This window comes from Orussus abietinus, unplaced genomic scaffold, assembly GCF_000612105.2.
Source record: "Orussus abietinus isolate OABI.00-Male unplaced genomic scaffold, Oabi_2.0 scaffold43, whole genome shotgun sequence".
NCBI lineage: Eukaryota > Metazoa > Arthropoda > Insecta > Hymenoptera > Orussidae > Orussus > Orussus abietinus.
The window spans coordinates 248,468-274,687 of NW_019394351.1; the positions used below are offsets into that span (position 1 = coordinate 248,468).

The 26,220-nt window shown below is 38.6% G+C and overlaps 4 protein-coding genes across 5 annotated transcripts in view; 3 read left to right on the forward strand and 1 right to left on the reverse strand.

Annotated features, from left to right (window-relative positions):
- The first annotated feature begins 1,441 nt into the window (after positions 1 to 1,441).
- LOC105703611 (BRISC complex subunit FAM175B-like) lies at positions 1,442 to 3,951 on the forward strand. Its single transcript, XM_012432110.2, has 7 exons — positions 1,442 to 1,569; positions 1,734 to 1,824; positions 2,044 to 2,356; positions 2,649 to 2,789; positions 2,859 to 3,195; positions 3,260 to 3,422; positions 3,621 to 3,951. The coding sequence occupies exons 1-7, from the start codon at positions 1,483 to 1,485 to the stop codon at positions 3,710 to 3,712; spliced, it is 1,224 nt and encodes a 407-aa protein (XP_012287533.1). The 5' UTR covers positions 1,442 to 1,482; the 3' UTR covers positions 3,713 to 3,951.
- Positions 3,645 to 5,616, forward strand: LOC105703613. The gene is made up of 2 exons (XM_012432112.2): positions 3,645 to 3,738; positions 4,527 to 5,616. The coding sequence occupies exon 2, from the start codon at positions 4,550 to 4,552 to the stop codon at positions 5,135 to 5,137; it is 588 nt and encodes a 195-aa protein (XP_012287535.1). The 5' UTR covers positions 3,645 to 3,738; positions 4,527 to 4,549; the 3' UTR covers positions 5,138 to 5,616.
- Positions 5,617 to 7,105: 1,489 nt separating this feature from the next.
- Positions 7,106 to 10,346, forward strand: LOC105703624. The gene is made up of 4 exons (XM_012432129.2): positions 7,106 to 7,191; positions 7,267 to 7,402; positions 9,156 to 9,454; positions 10,029 to 10,346. Exons 2-4 carry the CDS (start codon positions 7,390 to 7,392, stop codon positions 10,272 to 10,274), a joined length of 558 nt encoding a protein of 185 aa, XP_012287552.1. The 5' UTR covers positions 7,106 to 7,191; positions 7,267 to 7,389; the 3' UTR covers positions 10,275 to 10,346.
- Positions 10,347 to 10,766: 420 nt separating this feature from the next.
- Positions 10,767 to 26,220, reverse strand: part of LOC105703616 (5-hydroxytryptamine receptor 1) — a 32,926-nt gene continuing 17,472 nt past the window's right edge. For both annotated transcript variants that reach the window (XM_012432118.2, XM_012432117.2), the window contains exons 3-8: positions 21,160 to 21,348; positions 20,345 to 20,614; positions 16,727 to 17,022; positions 14,349 to 14,592; positions 12,714 to 12,920; positions 10,767 to 11,626 (exon numbers count right to left, since the gene is read on the reverse strand). In XM_012432118.2, the coding sequence (XP_012287541.1) occupies positions 11,006 to 11,626; positions 12,714 to 12,920; positions 14,349 to 14,592; positions 16,727 to 17,022; positions 20,345 to 20,497 (1,521 nt within the window). In that variant the 5' untranslated portion in view covers positions 20,498 to 20,614; positions 21,160 to 21,348 and the 3' untranslated portion in view covers positions 10,767 to 11,005. The remainder of the gene's footprint in view (positions 11,627 to 12,713; positions 12,921 to 14,348; positions 14,593 to 16,726; positions 17,023 to 20,344; positions 20,615 to 21,159; positions 21,349 to 26,220) is intronic.

Consider the following 26,220-nt stretch of genomic DNA (forward strand, 5'->3'; position numbering starts at 1 on the left):
ATCTCTTTAAACAATTAGCACGTGGTGAAAATCGATTTTAATTCGCCATTCTCGTTAGAGCTTGAAGCGCCCCTCTTCTGTGTCGAGTTCACGATTGCAATCCATATAAATAACAGAGGGTGTAATTCAGAGACAACACGCGAAGTCTTGCACTGCATTTGGGATTTAAAATTGCACGTTAACGTATGCAGCATGCACATCCCGAGGGCATGCTTAGCGGTACGTGTCTTACGTGCCAGCTGGTACGTATTATTTCAGTATCTACTAATTTTATGTAGCATAAGTGCGTACCAGTGATGGCGACTCCGCCATATTGGATTTACCTGCGTACATACAACTAGCTATGAATTATCCCTTACCCCTCTTGTTCCTCCGTCAAACGAGAAGCAAAACTGCATGTAATGAATTAATCCTGCAATTATTTCCAATGTATATACGCTAAACTCTCGCGGTACCATTTTTAAAATGTTATGAAAGGGTCATTCTATATACATATATATATATCAAAACGTCGAAATATTTATTAAACTTTTCATCCAAATTGAACGCACCGAATCATTTGAAACATTAACACGTGATGGAGGAATGAAAGTCTTGAAACTCGTAAAATTTCATTTCTCGATAAATAATTTTGTATTTGTCTCGGACAAGAAGCAAAAAAAAAATGGACCTCCATAATTCCGTGTTATGTTTCTCAGTTCGGAGAAAAGCTTTATAAATATTTTCACGTTTTGGTGTATAAAGAATGACCTTTCATAACATCTTAATGAACTGTACTTGGTAGAACAATTGCATAATTTTGTATGACCATTTCCTTCATTTTTAAGCGATTGTATATTTTTGTAATTTTCCTTTATTCTTCGACTTGTCGAAACAGTTTATAAGGTTTACTGTTTAAATCATAGTTTCTAAGGTATGTGCCTAAAAAAAGCTACCATTAAATGCGAACCATTTGTTAAGAGTGTAGTAACATTAACGTGAATACCATAAATGGAAGTACTAGAAGGATTAAATTTGAATTATATTATCGCGCATGTCTCTCTCGGAACTAAGGAAGAGAGAGAATAAACTCATTCTGCGCAGGTCCGTATAGTTCATATATTCATCGGTTATACGACATCGACCAATGGGAGAGCAGGATACATCGGAATCAACCAATCAGAAAGGCGCTCTACAGCGGCAGATGAATGGCAGAACAGAATGAAGCGTCTTTCCATCCCGGCCAAAAACTAACTCATGTTCAGGTAATATCTGGTAATATTGTTAAAGACCTTGAGAAACACTAAATGACCCAACCTATTTTTTTCTTCAAATTTCAGTGACTTTTTTCTGTATTTTCTGGTTGACTTTTCCCCATGAAAGAGTTGGTCATCATGCCTATGCTGTGGTATTATGTTTTTGCTAGGCTTCTCATTGGCTCTTCTTGACAGAGGTGCATATGGAGGCAAAAGTAGACCATTTTTAAATAGATGTACCATCAAGATGGCGGACAGCCGTTTAGTTGTCACAATTTCTGGCGTCGCCCTGTCCCTCCTTCTTTACGAAAATGCAAGAAGTGTCGGAGATCAGGTGAATAACTTTCGTGCATTTCTTCCAAATAAGAGTACTTCTAAACGCATGACTACTGGATTAAATGTATCCGTTGAGGTTATGTATTCTTGGCAACACCTTAATTCCTGCAGAATTAAGTAGCGTTTGATAATTGTAGGACGCTAATTCGCTTTGTCTTTTAGATGGGTTTCCTTTTGGGGGAAATACTCGTGTTCGTTACTAAAAAGTTCACTGACTCCGACAAGCAAGTCGAACATGTTAGAATACACATCGGTACGTATCTTTAAGTTTAACTTGATTGGTGCAGTTTAATTTTGTAGAATGATTCAGAAATAGGATTATTGTAACGTACATTGCATCGTTAGTTGAGTGTTTTATCTTTAAGTAAAATCTGGAGAAAACCTTTGATTTTTTACTGAACTACGATGCTATTATCAATGTTTATCGATGTTAAAGTGTCATAATAATCTGTTTACGAATTTATTCTTTAAGATATCGACTCCGTTGTTGCCTGCCCAATTGTGGACTTGATACAAGATTCTACTGGTAAAGTGAAAGAGGATACACTTAAAGACATCACCCGTGACAAAAGCAAACGAGTCGTCGGGTGGTTTCGATTTAGGCAAAATGCATCTCTAGTGCCTACGTTAAGGGACCGAATTTTACATAAACAATTTGCGTTACATTTTTCTAATGGCAACAACTCTAATGAGGAACTCTTTGTTGCGTGCTTTCTAAATTCCTCAGTTTCGAACAAGAAAGGCACGCATAAATATAGGCACGTGTTCCTGCGGCATAAAAAGGGGTTTGTAATATTATTTCTTACCATAATTACGAGACTATTTAAGAAGTCATTCCAATTTGATGACGAAAAATTAAGTTATTTTTAGAATTTTTGATTCAGTAAATATGTAACGAAGTAAATCTTTTTGGTGTTTATTAAGCTATTCTTAAATAATCCAAAAAAGTGCGGTAATAATTAAAAGAAAATTTGTTAGTAAAAGAATCTCTGACTTTTTTCAAAGTTATATAGTAGAATGACCTCTTAATAATGTATATAAGAATGTTCAGTTAAGTTAATGAATAATATTTTTTAGGGTATTTGAGCCAATACCTTTGAAAATAAATAATTTGGGTGCTGATGCCTCTCGACACGACGGCTCTGATTACAAACCTATACCACGGCGAGAATCAACGCAAGAACCCAATGCTTTTGACAAAATCATTGAATCGCTTAAGTAAATATTGTTTCTCAGACATCTAGTTTTCTCATTTCAAACGTATTCATAAGATGTTTGTTCTTTCAGACCGGATATTTCAAATATGTCCGGAGTTGAATCTGTGACCGCCATAGAGAGGGCAGCAGAGCGACACCTCGCTTCTTTAATTCCGCTGGTAAATGAAACCGACCGTGAAGTTTATGAACTTGAGAAACAAGTACAAGAGATGCGAGCTAAAATACTTGCTCGAAAACAAGTAAGTGCAAATGAACGCTTGCAAGGGAACAAACCTGAACGTGAAATTAGCTCGCAAATGGAACACGATAAAACAGCAGCGTTCAAAAACCAAAATGTATGGAAAACTGATATATTAAATACGGTATGCAAAGACATCACCAAACCAGAGAACGAGTTCTTACTGAAGGTAAATTTAAGTCATTAAACTTTTTAAGTAAATGCCTAATTACATCTGTTTCATACGATTGCAGAATGAGATAATGGTTACCAACAAGACGCGAAACATAATGACTGCAAGTGTGAAGAATATTAATCAAGAGAGAGCGAGGACTTTGAACCTGCGAAAAGATGCACCGAGTAGTACAAGCCAGGACCCTTTCGCAAACATGATGTCTGAACTGAAGATGGATATCGGTAAGTCAACGTCCAGCAAGTCTGACGTAACGACATTGGTACATCCTTGGGGTATCCAATACTACCCGTCAAGAATAAACTGAATGAATATTCTACCTCCTGTCAAGTACGAGGGAAAAAGTCCCAAAACCATACCTTTTCCTCGAAAGAAGACAAGTGTACCCGATATAAGCACTGAATCTTTTCTAAATGTTGCAGAGGAATCACCTGTGTCCACTCGTACCTATTCTCAAGTCACAAAAAAAGAACCAGACACCAGTCCCAACCCTTCGGCTTCGTCAATCGTCTGATCGAGGGAAACTCAAGGACTTGTCACGTATGAATCTTAATTTCTCTTTACATGTGCATAATTGTAAAGTCCTATTTTTGTTACTGATACCATTTTCTGTTGCTGATAAGATAGAATCCATTCTGTCACTATCCAATCGCTGACTTGGCCAGGCTCTTTCGTAGTGGCTTTAAACGTGTCGACGTTATTGTACATATTTCCTACTCAGTAATTATTAATAAAGATTTAGATAATATTGAATAATAATTTATTTAAGCTTATCGGTAGATTAAGAAACTCCCTGTATGCATTCCTAGAGAGCCTTGACATTTTTAAGTAATTGAACAGAAAAAAAAAACAATGAGATTAATAATTCGGTGTAGAAATCCTTTTAAAAAAAATCTTGAGGATGCTTAACGTACATAAACTAAAGACGCTCTTCTTATGTTTTCTTTTTCATCTGACATATTTTTAGGCACACTATCCGACAGTTGTCAAAATTAACCCATTTTGCGAAATCATCACTAAAATTTCCCATCGACTTTACAGAATTAAGTTTCAAAGCAAAGATAAATCATTCAGACGATCAGGAAAGTAACCGTTTAATTTTTCTATCGGACATTATTGTATATACATAATTTCTTCTGATCAAGATTCAAGTTTTCAATGTACGTTAAATCTAACTGTTTAATTCCTTTTGAAATATTAAGATGTATTAATTGCCATTGTAAATTTGGTAGCACTTTGCAGCTAAAATTATATATATTTATTATCCTTGTTTTAAAGTTCCCAGGAGAACGAATAATACAGTATTAGTTATTTTCTTGACTTTACAGTTCCATCCATCCGTACCCATACCATGACTAGCGTAGTCCCCGAAGGATGCGTGTGCTCCAATTTGCCCACATCGGAAGGAATCCCATCCAAGAGTCCTAAATCCTGCGAAAACTCGAACAGCAAAGTCGTTTCCGAAATTCTCACTAAAGGCACGCCGTATAAAGAGATCGAGGCCATTATCAACGACAATTACATGGTGATGAGAATCGAGAAAGTTCCCGTAGATAACGAGTGGAACCCTCCTTGCGATTGCGACGATAACCACCTAGGAAAACAAAATCGACGTGGGAGTAACGGTCCAATTCAGTTCAAGGATAACGTCATTTTTCAAAAAGCTGAATCCGCACAAATTCCGCCAGAGGAAGGCGGAACTGACTATAGAACTGTTACGACTTTTCCGGAATTCGTGATAGACGCGCCGACTCCTGGAAATGTCGGCGACGACGAAAATAAAGATAAGAAGGACAAACCACTTATAGAGAGAGAAGAGAATCCTAATATTTTCCTCTTAAGGATTAGAAAGAGATGTGAATACGGCGAGAGGAAGCACAGCATCGACCTCGAATTTCGTGCACCAAGGCCTTGGAAGATGGAACCAAATCCTGCGTAAAATGCAAATCAGGGACGAGCTGTACAACTTTAATTACAACCTTTCATTCCACCGAGGGAAATGTTGCGCTTTTGTTAATATTATTAAACATTTCAATTTCTTAAACGTTTATTTTTCGCTGCTGGTTCTAAAACGCTCGGTAACGCTCAAAAACGCTCTTGAAACGCTCGAAAACGCTCGAAACCGCTCTGAAAATAATCGAGATACTCTCGAAAACGTTAAAAAACGGTCGAAAAACGCTCGATAACGCTTGAAAACGCTCGAAACCGCTCTGAAAATAATCGAGAAACGCTCGAAAGCGCTCGATAACGGTCAATAACGCTCGAAAACTTTCGAAGACGTTCCAAAACGCCTAAAAACGCTCGACAACGCTATTAGGTAAATGTAATAGTCATGCGCGAAGTGACTCGGCTTATGTCCGCAGTTAGGTAAGCCTCGGGAGGATTTTTCGCATTTTTCGAGTCTCACGCATACTTGGCGAGTGTAGCGCCGAATGCACACATACTCAACGTCTCGACCCGTAGCTTGGCACTTGGCCGGTTGGGACGCGCGAAGATTTCTAGGAGCTATCGCACTCACACAGATTCGCTGCACGAGAGTTCCGTACGCGACACCGACGCGTGCCCCAAAGCTCCGCATCACGTCGACTTCGAGGCAACAATGTACTTAATAGTAGTAGATAAGTAGATAAAGTCAAATGGAGCGTCACGAGTGTTCTTCCCTTACCATCAAAAGCGAGCAGTATCGGTAAGCGAAGGTAAGCCACCACCGTCAACTGCCGCATGGTATTACCATCACGAGTACGTGAGCCGCCAACGGCGACGAGCTCCTATCAGAAATTCGTTGCGCCGCCCTTGGGGGCAAAAAAATGGGGAAAGCTAACGTACGAAACCAGAGGACAGCACAGGATGCGATCGCGCGATTCTGCCTGTAAGCAATCTCCCAAATCATCTCTGTGTTGGAAGCATCTTAAACAATGCTATCCATTTTCAGCCAATCAAACCGTTTCGCTGCAAATAGTAACGCAGCGATACAGTAAGTGATATTGCGGCTTCAAGATGGCGTTGGTGTTGTTTCGATTTCCGGCAGCCAGGAAAGTCGCCCCTCATCTAGGTACTCCCTATTAAACGGCGAAAATGGCGACGAGAGAGAGATTCGGGTGATCGATCAAAACTTTGGTCAGCTTTGGTTTAAGCGCTGGATACATATTTGCAATTAAACTGGGAATACATATGTACTATCGAGACGAGGTAAACGAGTGGGTTATGTGCAGCCGAGGCGAAGTAACGGCGCTCCCCTGAATCCTCGAATTGTACGTTTACACAAGCTTAAACTAAGCCACGAATTGAAACGTCTAGAGGGGAAATTATTTTCCCTGTGTACCGGAAGCGGAAATGGGACTGCATTAATGAGACTCTGTACATACATTCGCCCAATAATCAATAGAAGAGCGCATTTCTCGACGTGCATGCACGTTCGGTTCCAACCTGAATAAACCATGGAAAAAAGTTACAGGATTATTTCCTCGTCGAGAATGTTCTTTCTTTTTAACTTAATTTCCTGCTATCATGTATATAAGATATTTAAATATTCAGAATGTTTTTATGAAGCTGAAAAATTGTAATTCCACAATTCGTCTTGTAAGTAGTGGTAAACAACACTTATAATGTTTAGATCTTAAGGCCGAATAAAACGCTGGGATTCTGTTGCGGTCTTATTATTTTATATTTAAACAAACTCCTTTTTTGGGCATCCATTTAAATGCATTCATCATTTAGTATCATTATCGATACACATACTTATTTTAATATGCATTTTGTGCGCGCGTAAGTTTATAGGAAAAATGAGTAAATACTATTCCGCGGCATTTCCTTATTTCCGTAAATTCCAGAATAGAAATCCGAGTTTTGCAATAATCAGTGATGACAACGGGTAGATGATATTTAACTGCCTTCAGTTCGGATGTTAGTGACATCAAGTAGCGGGATAAATTGATCTAAATTTCCGATGATTTTCTGTGAGAACTTTTACCGCCCTACGTAAAGTATATAAATGTAAAGTATATTAACTTGGAAGTATTACCGGTCTATATATACCGAATTACGAGATAATCCGCTCTTTGATTCAAGTGGCTGATAAGTACGGAGCGAGATGGATGGCCCTTCAATAACCTCATGAATTATTCACGGCGGAATTAATTCGAGGAACTTTTCTGAATCCGAGGCTCCCCGAAAGAAATAGAGGGAATTAACATGAATCCCCAGAGTAAGCAAAATGGAAATCTTTCCATTAGCGGTTAACGCACTTGCCCCAATTTTCGCCACTTTATGGAAAAATCTCTCGCAAGTGTTTCTCACCACGATTGGGACTTTATTTAACCACTATTAATCGCAATTTTATATTTAACCACTATTAACCACAATTTTATATTTAACCACCATTAACCACAATTTTATATTTAACCACTTGGAATTTATTGATTTTTACTTTTTTTTACGACTCTTCATATCAACTTTTGAGGTATTATATATATTTAGATTTTTCATTAGAAATTAATGTTAATTATCTCCTTAATTGAAATACTATTTCGTACCCTATCCTTTATTTATAATCATCCATTTTATTGAGCTTCATCTCGTAGGGTTTGCTTTGAAAAAAATCTTCAATATTTCATGGGAGTTAAAAGGACCATTACGTAATCAGGATTCTGTTTTGCGTGCTTTATTTCGTTGTCTAATTTTCCAATTAAAAAGCTCATCCCGCCTTATAAATCCGCTTTCACAGAATCGAGGCCAGCCGATGTTTTATGCATTTTCTATTCATTTGCTGAAGATTTATAAATTGATCGGCCATTCTTTTCTCTCTGGCAAACGGATACTAGATGTACAACAAAGGACGCACCGCTAAACCAATTTCGAGTCGGCTTTTATCACACGCGAGCTTTTTCCAGAGGTCAAGTGCAAAATTACAAGGAGATATCGACAGATTTTGAAATTCATGTCGCTCAATCCGGACGTCATGTAGATGGATTTAAAAAATTAATCCCCTCCAGCTCGCGGATCTAATTAAAAACGAAACGCCGGACATTTTTCGAATTTCAGGATAATCTGATTACAGCTCGCTCGGGATTTTGTTAAATTCACCTCTTTTTGTTCTACATTTTGTATTTTCGATAAAGAAAGTGCCGTAGAATTTATTTAAACATTCTCTTGTACGGTTGAAATTCATATCACTCGATCCGAAAATTATGTAGATAGTTTACAAAAATTAATCTTCTTCAGTTCGCGAATTTAATTAAAAACGAAACGCCGGAAATTTTCCGAATTTCTAGATAATCTGATTATAGCTCATCCTGAATTTTGTTAAATTCATCAAACCCTTTTTTCATTCAACATTTTGTATTTCTGATAAAGAAAATGCGATATAATTTGATTAAACGTTCTCTTGTACTGTTAAAATTCATATCACTCGATCCGAAAATTATGTAGATAGTTTACAAAAATTAATCTTCTTCAGTTCGCGAATTTAATTAAAAACGAAACGCCGGAAATTTTCCGAATTTCAAGATAATCTGATTATAGCTCATCCTGAATTTTGTTAAATTCATCAAACCCTTTTTTCATTCAACATTATGTATTTCCGATAAAGAAAATGCGATATAATTTGATTAAACGTTCTCTTGTACTGTTAAAATTCATATCGCTCTGTACGAAAATTATGTAGATAGTTTACAAAAATTAATCCTCTCCAGTTCGAAAATCTAATTAAAACCGAGGCGCGGACATTTTTGAATTTCAAGACAATTTCGATAAAGCTCGCGTGGAATTTTCTAAAATTTACTAATCCCATTTTTAGTTCGGCATTGGATATTTTCGGTAAAAATGGCCTGCCTAGAAAAGTGCTACATAATTTATTTAAATAATCGCATGATAATAATGAAGAGTTGACGTACCTTAATCAAGTGCTTGAGGTGTAACTACTCTCGTAATTGTTAAATTATCCCCTTGGTTTTGTGTAGATTGCAATGGAGTGGAAACGCTGCCCCCGAAATCGTTTCAAGAAATAGCTGCGGAAGTTATCGGAAATCAATTAACGATTCGAATGGAGAGGAAAAAAAACAAAGGGAAAAGAGGTCAGGACCAATGGGAGCCGCCATGTGCTTGCGATATAGTGGAAATTAAAAGACCATCTACAAAGGAAGGGCCAAAAATAGTCAACGGCGGGAACAACAATCAAATTTTGTTCAAGGTCTACTCAAGAACTCGTATTGGTGTGAAGGAAGATCCTAATTACAAACCGCAAACAATTACATACAAGGTGAAAAACGCCTCTTCATCGATTTTCAAAGTTCGCCTTGGAAGGAAAACAAACTCCACCGTGAAAGAAATATAAAAAATCCTCTATTTAATAATAAATTAAACGCAACAACGATAATGGCGAAATTTCGATAAAGTGTTGCTTAGCATGTGATATAAACAATTATTAACGGGGAGTAAATAGATTAAGTTGTTACAAGAGTATTATCAAATCTTATCAAGTCCTTTTTGTTGCACTGTTTAATGTGTATCAACTTTTCATTTCAACAAATTTATGAACTTCTAATGATAACGAGTCAAATAGATTTGCCGAAGTCGAGAGTGAGAAAAGTCGAGGATTGTTTGTAATTTGCCGTAAATTTAATGGTTTTTATTTTGTTGATAATAGTCAGTTAAGATCTATTCGACAGAAGAGTTTCTTTTTTTTCTTTCGAGGAAGTGACTTTTTTCCCTCAACATACGCAAGGAATGAATAAATAAACTGATAACAGCGCTATAGTAAAGAGTGACAAGACTATTGTATTGGAAAAGAAATATATACGTGAATTATTGAAAATAATATTTGGAATTTTCAGGTCGGCGAATGCAAAGGGTGTAATGATAAGGACCGATGCAGGACCTTTATCGTGCATCCTCAATTTGGTCGACCAGGGGTTCAAGAAATTCATAGCGATCATATCGAAGGCAGTAATTGCAACATTCTTCTCTTAAAGGTGAAAAAGAAGGACGAGAACCCTGAACAAAAAATGCAGAACATCGAGCTGGAGTTAAGAACACCGAAAATGCCGTGTATGCACACCTCAACACCAAATCGAAATTAAACACAACGTAGAGCTGATAAGGAAACATTAGAAAGAGAATTAAAAAAAAAAACAAAAATAAAAAAAACTGGAAATGTTTACCTGGTTGGGATCGAACACGCGACCTCGGAGGGCGCAACACGAGAATTAATAATGTAACGTGTAACAATAATTAAACATAAATGTTCGTCAATTGCTGACAGAAAACACGTTTCCAACGATTTTTAAAGTAAATGTAATAAAAAAGTGTTAATAATAATATTTACGTTAGAAAAGGACCCAAGGCTCGTTTTCGGTAGTTCGAAACACCATGACATTCAGTACTTACCCCAGCCGTATTCTTCACCGTGACGCTTTTTCGTGTCGCGAGTTAGGCTTACCCGGGAAAATATGTTTCACTTAAAAATAATCCAGGAAAATAGGCAGAGTTCGTTTCGACTTCCGAGTGAAGGACACCCCGACTTCTCTCCCTTATCATTCCTTTATTAAAGTTGACAAACATTTCTATGAAAGTGGGACATACCCGTCGACCCTTACGGAAAGGAAACTGCAATACGAAGATCCTTAACCGTCCGACTGCCAAGCCCCGTTGGCGTACGGGCGAGATTCCCGCGCACGGGGAAGCGATAATGGACCGAACGGCGGACGCGTACCTACGCCATTCGCAGCGAAGAGTTAAAACGAGCCTACCGAAGAGGAGGATCCCAGGACGGTCGAAGAGCCTCCAGGACGATTTCCAGTTCCACCGAAGATCACAGAAAACTCTCATCAGCCGGATGTGACACCGTCTCTATTGACTCGGCCTTATGGTTATTCAATCGGTTCTCGATCTCGCCGATCTTAATGACATAGTTGGTCGTCGGGTCTCCGTATTGACTCTGATAGTACTCCTCCCTCATCATGTGGTTCAGATTGCTACACCGGAAGTAGAGGATCTCCCTGAAGGGCTTGCGGAAGTCCTTGTTAAGCGTCGCGTAAATGATGGGGTTCAAGAGGCTGTTGCAGTAGCCCAGCCAGAGAAATAGACTAGACAGAGACTGAGGAATAGCGTTTGCGTCGTGCAGAAATGGCCTCACGAGGGCCAGGACGAAAAATGGGAGCCAGCAGATCGTGAATGCACTCATGATGATGCCCAGTGTTGTGCTGGCCTTTCTTTCCTTCACCAGCTGGAATCTGAGTCTCTTTTGATGGGGCGAATAGGACGCGCTGCTGGTGCTCTTCTGGTGCCTCTGGATTATCGTTGGCCCCGTTGTTGGTGTCACTGTTGGGATCGAAGGCGATATGCTCTTCTCGCTCTTCTGCAGCATCGGGCACTGGGATTCATTGCTTTTTCGGGGCTCGCTGCGAAAGCATCGCATTCCTCTTCCGGTGCACTGGAACAAATTAGGTGAAAGGGCCCCAGTTAGCCGGGAGTGCCGTACTCGTAATCTCTGGAATCCGGGATAACGTCGTTTCTTGGCCCGGGGGTGCTTCGGAGAGGGAAATGTCCTCGACAAAACTTGTTCCCCGTTTCATCGGGGACAAGTTTTGTCTGACATGGTTTTTCATTCGGCGGGCTCGTTTAGCAGAAATTTCAGTTCACTGGGAAAACGCGAAATCGGGAGTGTTGAGCTCTTAGATCTTTGGGATCCTGAGAAATGTTTCAAATTAATGTTTAATGGAAATTTCGGCCGATGGGGGACTTCGCAGAAGAAAATATCTAGGATGAAACTTGTTCCTGGTGAAACAGAGAGGAACTTTTGTTTGAAACAGTTTCTGACTAGACGGGCCTTGAAATCAGAAATTCCAGTTCAAGTAAACATACGCTCGCGTGGCCAGCATAGGTGATCTAAGAAAACGCCGTTTCCTGACTAAGATCTCCCTGATATGGAAAAACGTTTCAGACAAAAGTTGCAGTAAACACGCCAAGGGACAACTTTCGTATAAGACAATTCCTTCCTAGATAACCCCAAGGGATGAGAAACGTAACCTACCGCCATCCGATCAATATCCACGACTGAAAAAGAATCCCAATCCCGAGCCGCAATCACCCGGTATGGAAAATCGTGGCCATAAAAGCAATAGCCCATGAAATAAGAAACAATTTTCATATCTAACATTTCTCGGTAGGATGACCCTGGGGAATGGAAACCGTGAGGTACGAGCGCGAGGTCAGCCCTTCCTAGCCGCGATCCGAGAAAAACTCCCGCCCCGACTTACGATCAACCGATACGGAAAAATGCTTCGGATAAAAGCGATAGCGGGTGAAATAAGGAACAACTTTTCTATCTGGAGTTTCTCTGTAGGACGGCTCGCGGGGCGGAAAATTTAATGTCCCGATGCCCGGTGTCGGTATCTATATGACGCGCCGCGGTAGGAATCGATAGGGAGGAAGGAAACCCCGTGGAATTTTTATCCGCTCCTTTCGGGGCTTTTTAGTGGGGCAGGCCATGGACATCCGTGGAGATCGATCTGACGTACTATCGTCGACGAACTCGAACATCGGTGTTTCTCGGTAAAGGATTCGCAATGAGCTGCTTGTATGGTCGAGGCAGTGGAACGATGCACGTTGGCCGCAGTTTGCTCCGATAAGTCGGCTTCCAGATAACAATGCGTCTCCAGGTGACTTCGGGCTCGCTTTTCCTCCAAAACTATTTTTCTAGCTGCAAGGAATATTTTGTAGTACACCTGTAATGTATACGAGTCAGATGTAGGCTGGTTGTACACCTCTATACATGGAAATACAAGGCTACTCAATAAGAATAGGTAATGGGGTGACAGGTGTAAACATTAACAAATTCCCGACCGGAAAATTTTTTTCCGTTTCAAATACCGAGTACCGGGGAAATTAATAAAATTCTGAAACTGGTTGCCGCAAACTTGTGTCTTGTATCGTCGTGGACGTTAATTCACGTCAGCGGCAACCAGGAATAAAATTTGAAAAGACGTGAATTCACGTCAGCGGCATCTGGGAATAAAATTTGAAAAGACGTGAATTCACGTCAGCGGCATCCGGGAATAAAATTTGAAAAGACGTGAATTCACGTCAGCGGTCGCGAATGTGTTAAGGCGACATGAAAGGCGCTGAGAAATTTAATCCAGGTCGATAAATTGAAATCTATCTGTACCCTTTTCTGGGGGTAACGCCATTTCGAATACTCAAGTGAGAACATAAACTGTAACGCGAAAATATTTCTCGGAGCTGGGCGACTCGAAATTATCGGATTTCCTTCCGTACGGAGTAATACTCCGGAAAAATCGATCGGGAAACCTCGTTCGCCCAGTTTCGAGGGATTCGAGTTTCCGCGATATATTCAAAGGCAATGTCGATGGAAACTATCGACCCCTCGAAATTTCATAACTGCGATTTTCCGCTCGTTTTCCGCACAAGTGACGCGCGATTCCGAAAATCTCGGCTCTGTAAATCCGACTGTCAAGTCACCTGTAATTACAGGTGTACTCGGTAAATGGTACCGTTTTGTCATACAGAATGTCAAATAATAATTTTTCGTTAAAGTACTGTTTAAATGCGCTTAAATGCAAAATTTCATAATTGCGATTTTCCGTATAAGCGACGCGCAATTCCGAAAATCTCGGCTCTGTAAATCCGACTGTCAAGTTACTTGTAATTACAGGTGTACTCGGTAAACAGTACCGTCTTGTCATACAGAATGTCAAGTAACAATTTTTCGTTAAAGTACTGTTTAAATGCGCTCTGAATGCATGCAAACTACCGGATTTGCATTTCGAGGGGCGTATAATTTCATTCCGTACGTGCGTTCAGCAAAACCTCGAGTGTATGTACTTTAATTAAACGCTCGTGAGGATTCTTGAAAACGTCCGGAAGTCTTTAAGCGAAATCGAAAATTCGGAATTTCTACTTGCTAGTGAGAAACAAACGCCTCTTCGTATTCAAGCTTTTAACAATTAGTGAATTATTTAAAAAAAAGTATACATGTTTATGTACATTTTGAGTACATTTTAGGCCCTTGTCTACAGGGTGGAGAGGTCCGAGAAATATGCAAAGTAGGCGAGGGTGGCGGTAGAGTCGCGCGCCAAGTACATACCGCGTGAAAGCGCGTCGCGTATGAAAGGCTCCAAGGTAACAATACTCACCTCGATCATGACCACCAGAGGTATGTAGAAACTTCCGAGGGTTGCGTAAATTTGGTACGCAAAGTTCTGACACACCGCGCAATGAGGTGATCCTGTCTCCGAGTACGTGTGCTCATTACCCAGTATAATGAGTGGGGGTAAACTAATGCAAGCCGCCCCAAACCATACCAGAGCGACATAAATAATCATCCGTCGTGGCGTCCTTTTCACTCCGTACTCTAGTGGTTTCGTGATGGCGTGATATCTAAATAAAATATCATTATTAAAACTGTCCAGGAATTTTGTCAATGTGGTTTTGTGATAACGTGACATCTAGATAAAATGCCATTATTATAACTGTCCAGGAATTTTTTCAATGTAGTTTCGGGATGGCATGATATCTAAATAAAATACCATTATTAAAACTGTCCAGGAATTTTGTCAATGTGGTTTTGGGATAACGTGACATCTAGATAAAATGCCATTATTATAACTGTCCAGGAATTTTTTCAATGTAGTTTCGGGATGGCATGATATCTAAATAAAATGCTATTATTAAAACTGTCCAGGAATTTTGTTAATGTGGTTTTGGGATAACGTGACATCTAGATAAAATGCCATTATTATAACTGTCCAGGAATTTTTTCAATGTAGTTTCGGGATGGCATGATATCTAAATAAAATGCTATTATTAAAACTGTCCAGGATTTTTGTTAATGTGGTTTTGGGATAACGTGACATCTAGATAAAATTCCATTATTAAAACTGTCCAGGAATTTTGTCAACGTGGTTTCGTGATATCTAAATAAAATGCGATTATTAAAACAGTCCATGAATTTTTTATAAATTTTTCCTTTTTTCTACACGGCATTGATACAGGTCAGCTGAATAATTAATGATAATGCATTTGGGACGCTTTTGCTATTTAGTTACATAAACGATTATTTACCCTAAATCCATTATAAAATATCGATTCAGAGTGAATAGAAAATACCCCTGCAAAAACTTCTTTCCATAAAACCTGAAAGCATCGTTTGCATAAAACCGTACCAGAAAAAGATTAAAAACGTGTCCTGAATTTTTTATAAGTTTCTCCTTTTTTTTTTTAAGTCTGAAATTGTCCCATGAATGAAAATAGTGATTAAGAGTGAAACCAAACATCCCCATAGTACATCTTTTGCAAGAGATCATTTAATAAACAAGTCAGAAATATGTTCTGAATTTATTATAAATTGTTTACGTTGTTTTACCAGTCAACTAGTCGGTAAATCGAGTCCTGCTTACATCACTCGGAAATACAAATTGGCCGGTGTCGTTGTATTGATTTATTTCAGTTACGGGGTTGTTTCTCGGTTTACGTCAAGACCGAATAAAACTCCGAGGTGAAAAGGAAAAATGATCGAACACGGCCAAAATCACTAGGGCCAACAAAGTGGCAACAAAATGGTCACCTGCGAATTTCCAGGAGGTAAGTGCCAAGTTTCCTACCGGAAAAAACTTTTGCGGGTCCCTCGAGGTGGAGTTTCGCATTTTATGCTTTTTATTTCTACCTTCGCTCCGTTTTCTTTTCTCCTTTTTTCCCCTCAACTTCGGATCTCTTATTCAGTCAATGGGTTAGCGATTCAAACGTCATCGGAATTACGGCTATCGGTGAATTAATAATAAAGGAGAGCAATCCGCATGATCCGCAATCCCCCTTTTCAGAGGAAGACTCGGCCCCGTTTTTTCATTTAATTTTCATGTCGACAAACCATCAGATTCATGGGAATGAATTTAATGCGCCCTTTCCCCTGGACCGGAAAAATCGACTGGACCAACAGAATCGATCTCGGCTTAATTGAGATTGGCAAATCCTAGCGAATCTCCTCGAAACAAAAACAAAATCCTCCCCGCTAAACAAATCGATCCCAATGTCGCTCCCTGTACATACTACTATTACGACAAATAACGTTTAGATTGGCCGACTCGATTTTATTAAACTTTGATGCGGCTTTATTCCTCGGGAAATTCGAAGAAACCTTTTTTCCACAGATTTTCCACAAATGTGTTATAGAGATTTGATCTCGCATTATTATTTTCCAAAATTCTTGGTCGAATCATTTTTTCTTTTTAAAGGAATTTTTTAGCAATGAGTTACCGACTTTGCAGTTTTTCGGTATTTTTCCAAATTTCTGGAAATTATTCACAAGCGAGTGCTTGAGTTTGCAGGATGATTTCCTGGGCATGAAAATAATTGTTTAACAGGTGTATGAAAAACTTAATAACCACTGGGACATTTGTTATCGATTTTCTAAAGGGCACTTTTACCGACCTTACAGATTTTCAATGCTTTTCTAAACCGGCGGGTCATGTAATGGGTGTAATTATAAGGAAAGTGTAATATTTAAACATCGACTTACCTATCTACGGAAATCATGCAGAGATTTAGAATACTGGCTGTACAACTAAGGACGTCGAAGCTAACCCACAGATCGCAAACGATTGGCCCGAATGGCCAATTTCCCAAAATCTCGTAGAAGAGAGCCATTGGCATGACTAACATGGCGACACAAAGATCGCTGACTGCAAGACTGACGAGAAGGTAATTGCAGGGCCTTCGTAATTTCCTTACGAGGCATACCGCTACGCAGACCAAAATATTACCAACTATAGTCCCGACGATTATGGTACCCAGCAATACAGCGAGTAGTATGGCCTGGAACAAAAAATGCACCGATGAAAAATTAATATGATTTGGGAAATGCGAAAAGAAATTTCCCCTGGCATGGACTTCATGAGGAAATGCTTCAATTTAATATAATATAATTTTTAAGATTATTTATACCCAGCAATACAGCGAGTAGTATGGCCTGGAACAAAAAATGCACCGATGAAAAATTAATACGATTTTGGAAATGCAAAAAGAAATTTCCCCTGGCATGGACTTCATGAGGAAATGCTTCAATTTAATATAATATAATTTTTAAGATTATTTATACCCAGCAATACAGCGAGTAGAAGGCCTGGAACAAGAAATGCACCGATGAACAATTAATACGATTCATAAAACGGAAAAATAAATATTCCCTGGCATGGACTTCACGAACTAGAGAAGAAGTACAATCTTCAATTCTTTTTTAAACCGTGATTTCCCACGTAATAATGATTAATAATGAATTAATCTCGCTTTAAATATTTTCCAATAATTTTGCACGATATCCGAGTGCCATTGAAATAAAAGGCATATTCTGTTATCGTACTCCAAATTCCCTTTTTCAGTCCTTTGATAATTTTCATCGTTATCGGTTAATTTCTCGAGTATAAAATTCCTATTCAGCAACAAAGGTGATCTTTGATAAAAAGTTCCTACTAAAGAAACGAGTGAAAAGTGTACTTGGCTCGAAGCTCTACCGAGTACTTTGATAAAGACCCACAATTTCCCGTATCCAGATCGCAATTATCATAGAACTTCTGCATTTCGGAATTATACCAAGACATTTTCCTCGGTAGAAATATCTTTGGTGGAGAAAAAGATTAATAGAAGGGTAAGTACATAAGGTATGATGTACTCCAGCCCGAAGGTATGTACTTCGACATGCCGAAGCCTGGAAACCTCAAGCTGTGGCTTTCCCATTAATGCCTCGGAAAAGGAACAGAGATGAGAGTTTCCACATGACGCAGGTCCCTCGATGTTTAAGTAATATCTAAATGGAAATCTCGAAGATGATAATGCGTAGGGGCTCTGATCTGGATTGCCCAGGAGGCCGCACAAAGGCATTGTAACTAGTGCACCAGCTTTACATGCAGAAGGTAAGTACCCTGTAACTAGACTCGGTCGCAGGATGATGAGATCCAGGAAAACTCAGTGATTCGACGGGGTTTCTGGAAATGCATTACTCTGGGAATTACTTCCTCAATTATGAGCCTTGTCGCTCCTCTTTGCGTTTGAGTACTTGCAAGGTCTTCATGTAATATCGGGGGTGAGATAAAATTGTGTAATGTGCTCGTAATGTAACTTGTAACATAAAATATGAATTCTGCGATCGTGAGGCATGTTCAGAAATTTAAAGCTTATCGTGATAAGCCATTTAGTAATTATTACGAGGCAATATTAGATAATGTATACGATTATGAAAAATATTTTTAACTTGTGAACTAATTGTACTTTGCAAGTATACATCTATACCGTAGAAATAAACAATGTTAAGTCCAGCTTTTACCAACATGCAGTTATTAGTTTTTGTCTCATTGATTCTGTTTTACGATGAAAAATGGAGCAAAGTTCGAAAAAATGGACTCACGATTCTTTACCTCCACTATGTATATGTATATGTATGGGATGATGGGATTCCGGAAAACTGAGTGACTGAATGAAAATTTATGTCCCCTGTAACCAGATCCTGTGACAGGATGATGAGATCCGGGAAAAATGAATGATTCGACCGAGTACCTAGGGAAACATGTTACTTCGTTATTACCGACAAGCCCTCATTGCATTCCGTGCTTATGGGATCTCTATGTAATATAAGAGACGAGATAAAATAGGATAATGAGATATTTTTTATCAAGACGTAGTGAATTACGATTTTGAAGACCCCTAGGGATCCATTGACTCTGTAACTAGACTCTGTTTTATGGTGATGAGGTCCCAGAAAACTGAGAAATTCGATGGGGTTCCCGAAAATTCAGTACTCCAAAATTATCCTGAATTATCAGATCACGAATGCCTGATAAAATATTAATCTCATCCTTTCCCTGCATTTCACACATTTATCTGCACCACTTACAAAGTTTATACGTAATCCAAGATGTAGAATAAAATGTAATAATTATAAAGTGGGACGAAGGACGAAATATTTCTGCTAATTGAGGATTTATCGCGATCAACTATCTGCTCTTAACCCTTTGGCTATTAAGAGCGCCTAAAGGCGCGCGACGTTTGGTCCAATATTGCCTGCACGGTCAGAGGAATTTCGCCCATATGTCGATATGACTCCGTGTTCAAAGGACTAATACAGAATTTATATACAATATGTAGGATAAAATTAGAATGATTAGGAAGGATGAATCATAATATGTTTTTGTAGATCGGGGATTTATCAAGATTGGTCATGGCCAATTTCTGGGGAGGACATTTTCGCCTTTATTATTGGATTTCGGTTTTGTCAACCCCTCGGAAACCCAAATCCACGGAGGCCGGTGGTCCTGGTAAAACTTATGGGACCCGATTAATCCTATGTGATCCCACAATTAGGAATTTGTGGCAGGATGCCTGCTGGACCTGTTAAAACTTACGAGCCTGTATTAATCCTAAGTGATCCCACAATCAGAAATTCGTACTCTATGTCCCCTGGATCTTGCATCGATATACATTGTAAACGTTTTGCAAATATTTCAAATATTTACAAAATGTACGATATTCGTTAAATATATAGGAAATATATGACAAATATTTTGTGCTACTAGGGTTATATTTACGTTGAAGTCTTTTACAGTCCGCGTCGATAATTGTACGAACTAAAGCGTTCCATATGTCATTTCGGTAAAGTAATGATGAAAAGATCGATATAAAACTGTTGATAATCCCGGGAATTCATTATTCTAACGACTATTAAGGACCGACGTCGCCATCTGTGACGTTTAGCTGCAACTAAATTTTTCCTCCAAAGACCTGCCTTACCCCCGAGACAAGTCTTGCAATCGTTGCCGAAAGTATTTCCCATATTTTCCCATACTTACTCTGTAATATTCTATTTCTATGGTATTCTAAATTGTCCGAGCTAGGTCCTGAAACTCTTGATTTTTTTATTCTAAGCCCCCAAGAAGCGTAAAACATCGAAAACGTGCACGGGCCACGCCATGTTGGTTCTACTCCATGATAAGTAAATCAATTTTTCATGAGAAATTAAATTTCATGAGTTTCAGGACTTACTGCAGGGCCTCCATATTCACTTGGTAATGTCTCAAACGAATCGGTACTCTTTCGTATCACCTTGATTAAATATTGATATTATTAAATAATTGTTTAGTGGATTCACCTGAGTAGCCGTGTAGGGGGAATTCTTCCCAGGAAATCCAACCACTGGCTCGTTAAAATTTCCATAAGCCGTAGATGTCAAGTTATCAATCCAGATGCTTTCCGTTGCATTATTTTCTTCCTCCATACGATTGAACCCAATCGTTTGGGTCATCCGAAACGACTATCTCTGTCTTAAAAACCACCTCTTGGGGATTGTCTTCTTTATGTCATGTTGATAACGTCTCTCCACGTAACGAGCTTCAGCTTATCCGTGTCTGCCTTGTGGCTTCTGGAACAAAAAAAAAAATCACAAAATTGTCGAAAAACCGTTAAGACAATTAATCAACAATTGCCATATCAAATCGCGCTGTGTATATTCATTTTACAGGTGTAACTTCTTTTATCCCTTTGGCTACTAAGAGCGCCGGACGTTTGGTCCAATATTGCCTGCACGGTCAGAGGAATCTCGCCCATATGTCGAACTGGCTCCGTGTTCAAAGGGTTAAATGTAATAAATAATTAAATTCAGATTTTCACGCCGAGAAAAGAACAGTTCCTTCAAGGAAGATAAATAATAACTCCTCATAAATAAAGGCAAATATTCACAATTACGAGGAAAAAAATCACGTGCAATTTATTCCAATTTATTTCGGGTTAATAATTATTCTTTAAGAGTTTACAAAACGTTTCGTCGGTACTGTTCAAAGGAATATTTCAGGAGTTCAATGAAATCTCTTTTCCTCGGCATTCTTACGTGGATCGTTGAGAATGATAATTATTGATACGGGAAGAAAATGTGGATTCGTTTCTTTTTTTTTATTTTTGTTCACTTACGTTGAATCTCCAAAATAAAGGAAAAAGACCAGCTCTCCAGTTCCATCTCGCATGTCTTTGCACCGCTGATAAACTCCTGATTGTCAATACATTTCTGCCAGAAATATCCGTAGCTGTCAATCCAACGTGTGGGGATCACTCGAATCTTATCAGTAAACTCTGCTTTCCTCCGCCTTGGGGGTGACATATCTGTTTAAAGGGGAAACTGTATTTTAAAATGCATGACACTTTTGACGTCGCAAGTGGGGGTAAAAAAAAAACAGAAGGAAAACATGTACATGTGCCTCGAGTCACATCTATATTTCCAGGGGGGACAATATTTTAAAATTCATGAAAATTCATGGCTGCAAGGAAAAAATCTCTTTCGGGACGGGTTTATTTAAGGTGATGTGAAACACATCGAGGAACTTGATCGACGTCGATAAAGAAGATTTTTCTAAATGCCTACGTTGCCGACTTTCGTTTTTATATTGATAGCTGGGTCGAATTATATTGGGTATTGCACCAAATGGCATACTCCACCTGTCGTTTTCGTACAATAATTATAAAGAGTTTTTGTTGAAAAATTCAAATTTTCAGTGTGTCAGGACAATTCTTAGATGAGTTTGGTCCAATAGGCTTAAAAAAAAGTGTTAAATAAAATATTTTGTCAAATGGAGGTCGCGAGCATTCATTTTGAGAAAATGGTGAAAGGAATGTCGGTCGGTCTAATTGCGATAATTGCGGCTTTTCTGAGCGGTAATGTCGACGTGTAAAGCTTGAGGCAGAGCTTTTACTTGAGCATAATTGCATTAAAATCCTATGTGTCATCATTAATAATAAAGTTATGGATCGATGACGTACTAAAGTGGCGATGGAACAAATCGGGATGGATTTGATGTTATTGATTCGATATCAAATTGCACATCTCGCAGGATTTCTGCTTTAATCGGGATTGAAATACGGTAAACATTTCCTACGAATCGTTATAACAAATGTGGAAGAAAAAAAAATATATAAATCACGGCGCAAGAGATATAAAATCTGTATGTATTTTCTGAAGGAAGGAAATGATCATTAATGATTTATTAAAGATTTTTGTGGAATATGGAAGGTTAGAACTATTCGTTCAAAAAATGGGGAATTAATCGCTCGGCGATGCAATTGCGATAATTGAAGCATTCGTGGGCGCTAATATCGACGTGTTAAGCTTCATGCAGGACTTTGGCCTGATTTTAACTGCGTTAAAATCCTGCATGTCATCATTAATAACAAAGTTATGGAACGGTGACGTACAGAAGTGGCGATGGAACAAATCGGGACTGATTTGATGCGATTGAATCGGTATCGAGTAGCACGTCTCGCAGGATTTGTGCTTTTAACGAAACCAGAAATGCGATAAATACCTCCTACACACACGATAAACACATCAAATTGTGTAGAAAATGCACCTAAACTGCTGCGATAATTAATTTAAGATTACAAAAAAATTTTGCCGAAAGAAAGCCTAATTTAACATTTTTTTCTAAGCATTTAAAAAAGGTATACATACCTAAAATATAGATAAGTCACAAGTATTCGTTTTGAAATTAATATCTACCCAGTTTACAGAATTTCCACATTTAATCGATCTTGAAAAACGATAAACATTTCCTTATTAACGTTGCGTAATTAACGAGATTATATTGACTATATAAATATCCTCTACGGAGTTTTAATTTCATTAATTGTTCAAAAAGCTCATGAAAAGTGGAGGAAAGGAATTTTGCAACTTTCATTATTAAGGGACGAAAATTCATTAATAATCCGCTTCGACGATCACCGCAATCCTGAATGTTAATTTAGACACAGGCAGATTTAAACGGTATTTTAGCTCTGCGGTGGAATAATATATCGCAATTAATAACAATGATATCGCAAAATAACACGAGTGACGATGCCGCAGATTCGAGTCGACATTAAATTGCGTGTTCCACCGTTTATGTAATTAATCAAGCCCACCGGTAAAATATGGCATATTTTCGAAAATTGGGACCCATTCTTTTTATTCAATGTACTAATTTAAATGATCCATGAAATTACTGATAAACATTTTGGACAGTCGACATAATTGGCAATGTTTAAATTTATCCGATTTATTTCGACTACTTGTCCTTAATTCCCATCGCCATTTTATTAATAAAATGGCGGATGAACATGTTAACGTTAAAGGCAGCCCAACTTGTCTTGCTCACTCTCCCTGGAAAATGCACATCGTAAGTGCGGCAAAAAGGGCAACAAAATAAACGGGAGCGGCAAAACGAATCGCAAAGAAACGAGCAAAAGTTATATATTTACTAACACATGCATCTAGAGGCGCAGCTACTATGTTGGGATGCCCTAGATTTCATAAACAGACCTTGGCTTAAGTTCCAAAGCAACTTTCCTCCCTTGTGTGCTCAATCTTTATGAAAATCCCATTTGCATGCCCGGCGAAATTATTTTAACAATCATTTCATCAGAGCCCCGGCACAAATTCAACGTTTCAAATATTACAAAACTGAATTTCTTGCTTGTATCTCACGATATTCTGAAGACTAAAGGTGCTTACTTGCTTATTTCAACGAAATCGAACGTTATTTTAATAAATAAATGATCATTTAACATATTTTACAGTGATTTAAACGCGTCCCATGAAACGCGTCGTGCCGCCATCTTGGATTTTCTATACGAATGACGCGCAAGAGTTTCCCATAATTATTTACGTTAAATCACAGAATGTTAACAAACCACGTGAAAGTGCAAATGTTAATAATGTAGGTTTTTAAAGATATTACGGGTTTCCACTGTTTCACAAAGTTGTTACGAAAAGTTGTATGTTTTGCGAGAGTTTACCACGAAATATGTAAATTTCACTACGCGTACTCATATAATTCCTTCTTCTACATTACGGCGAGGTTATTTTAGCAATTTTATCTCGATTCACCCACAGATTTAGCGTTCTAAATGTTAAACGATATGTTCTTTATCAGGCGGTCTTATCGGCACTTCAGTTTCCCGCGACATTTTTAGGTTAGGGCGAGAAACCGTGTATAACGCGCTTATATGTACTAGATGGAAGGTTTGAAAGGTATAGGAACTTTTAATCAGATATTTATGATATTCTTAACGATTCTATAACCATCCCATGCGAGGTAAATCCCGCCGCCATCTTGGATCCATCAAACGGAGGACGCGCCAGGATTTCCGACAATTATTAGCATTAACCTCGAGTAACAAAGAGAAACTGCCACCGTCAGTAAACTCCGGTTTTACAGACATTGCACTTTCTCACTGTTTTACGGACTTAATATAAGAAATTGCAAGCTCGCGAGGCTTTATTACGTCCGAAATGTATATACCCCGCGACAGGTATAACGCCATCTTGTATTTCTCAGCTGGAAAGAAGGAATAAGAAAAATCCTTTCGGGCAAAGTTTTACTCGGTTTCTTGCGTTAGTACCGAGGAATAGTGAGGGACTGCAGTGCCGATAAACTTCCCAGAGAAAAAGTCAATTCGGAGGCGCCTCTAAATTCTGGGAATGGCAGGAAAATCGCATTTTCGAATGCGACATTCTCGCGTCTCGCAATCCCGCTCCGACCTCGCACGATACGAAGTCCGAGGACCCTCCTTGATCTTGCACGATTCTCGAAAAGGGCATGAAACAGAAGCTCTTTCGAGCACGTAAAGAGCTCCGAGAATGGAATTCTTTTCCAGCACTTAGGTGGCGTAAAAAGCGACGCATAAGAATAGTCTAAGAGCACTTGAGAGCTCGCGTCGGGCTTTTTGGAACTCCAACTCCGAGACGCGGCCACTTTTATTATTCGACTCTTGGCAAAAAAACCTTAATAATAAAAATAGGCACCTTTATATATTTCGATCCAACGATACAAGCATAAATGTTACATTTTCAATGAGAACATAAAATTACTTGATACATGTAAGAACGCTCCAAGAGCATTTGAGGTTATGTCAGGCTTTCTACGCCTCCGAGACTCATCACGTTTTCAGAAGTGCTATTTTGATATCTGCACTAGACCTTACCTAAAATGATAAATAGTAGAAATAATAACCATGTTATTTTTTAATTTAAGAAAATCCCTCTTAAGTACTTATTCTATTTACTCGTAGATATAAGAATGCCCTCTAATGCTAAAACTCTGTAACGGGAAATGTAAAAAAATTCCGGCTTAGAAACGCGAGATTTTTTAACAGCATGTTAACTCTCCTCGAAATTATTAGTTACGGCTTTATTCTTCGCAAGTACTCGAATGCACTTTATATTTCGTCACGTAAGAACTCTTTAATGGGCATTTAAAACTCCCTAGGTGTTGAAAAAGCCGCTTTAGTAACGCAAGCTTTCTTTTTAAGATCGTTCTCTGCTATCTAGGTCTCGGTACCTGGTAGACATTTTTAATAAATCGCCAACTCTTATATTCCCACGGAACTTCTCGGGAAATAATGCTCTTGGAGGTATTTCGGCTTTGGGAGAATTTATTTATCGCCGGAAAGGAGATATATATATATAAATATATACCGCACAAGTATTACCTCCACTCTCCCAGAAATTCGGATCCAGATAATTCAGAAGCACGTGTTTAATTTATCCGGGAAAAATTCTCGTGCAGAATGTTTGTTAAAAATGGGTGGACGGGCAGCTTCTCAAATTTGGACAGGAAATTGAAAACGAGCGTGGGTTTTACGATGTTACCTTTTTCTTTTTTCTTTTTTTTTCACCGGGAATTTAACTTCATCCGCACTAATTGGAAAATCTGCGAGCGATCTCGCTTCCGCCATTGTTGAGAAAAGAACGATAAATAACCATTGAAATTCTTTCGCGAAGTGTTCTATTGTCTGTAAAATATCCCACATCTATCCATCAGTAATTTTACGAAAAATTTCTACAACGCCATTAAGCCATTTAAGTATTCCATTAAATTTCATTGACTTCATTAACATCATTAAAGGAAAATGCCTACGAAATATGTATTAAAAAAGTGAAACGTCAGGAATATCAAAAGTTAAGTCAGGTTTTAAATGCAACACGACATTTATACTATTTCA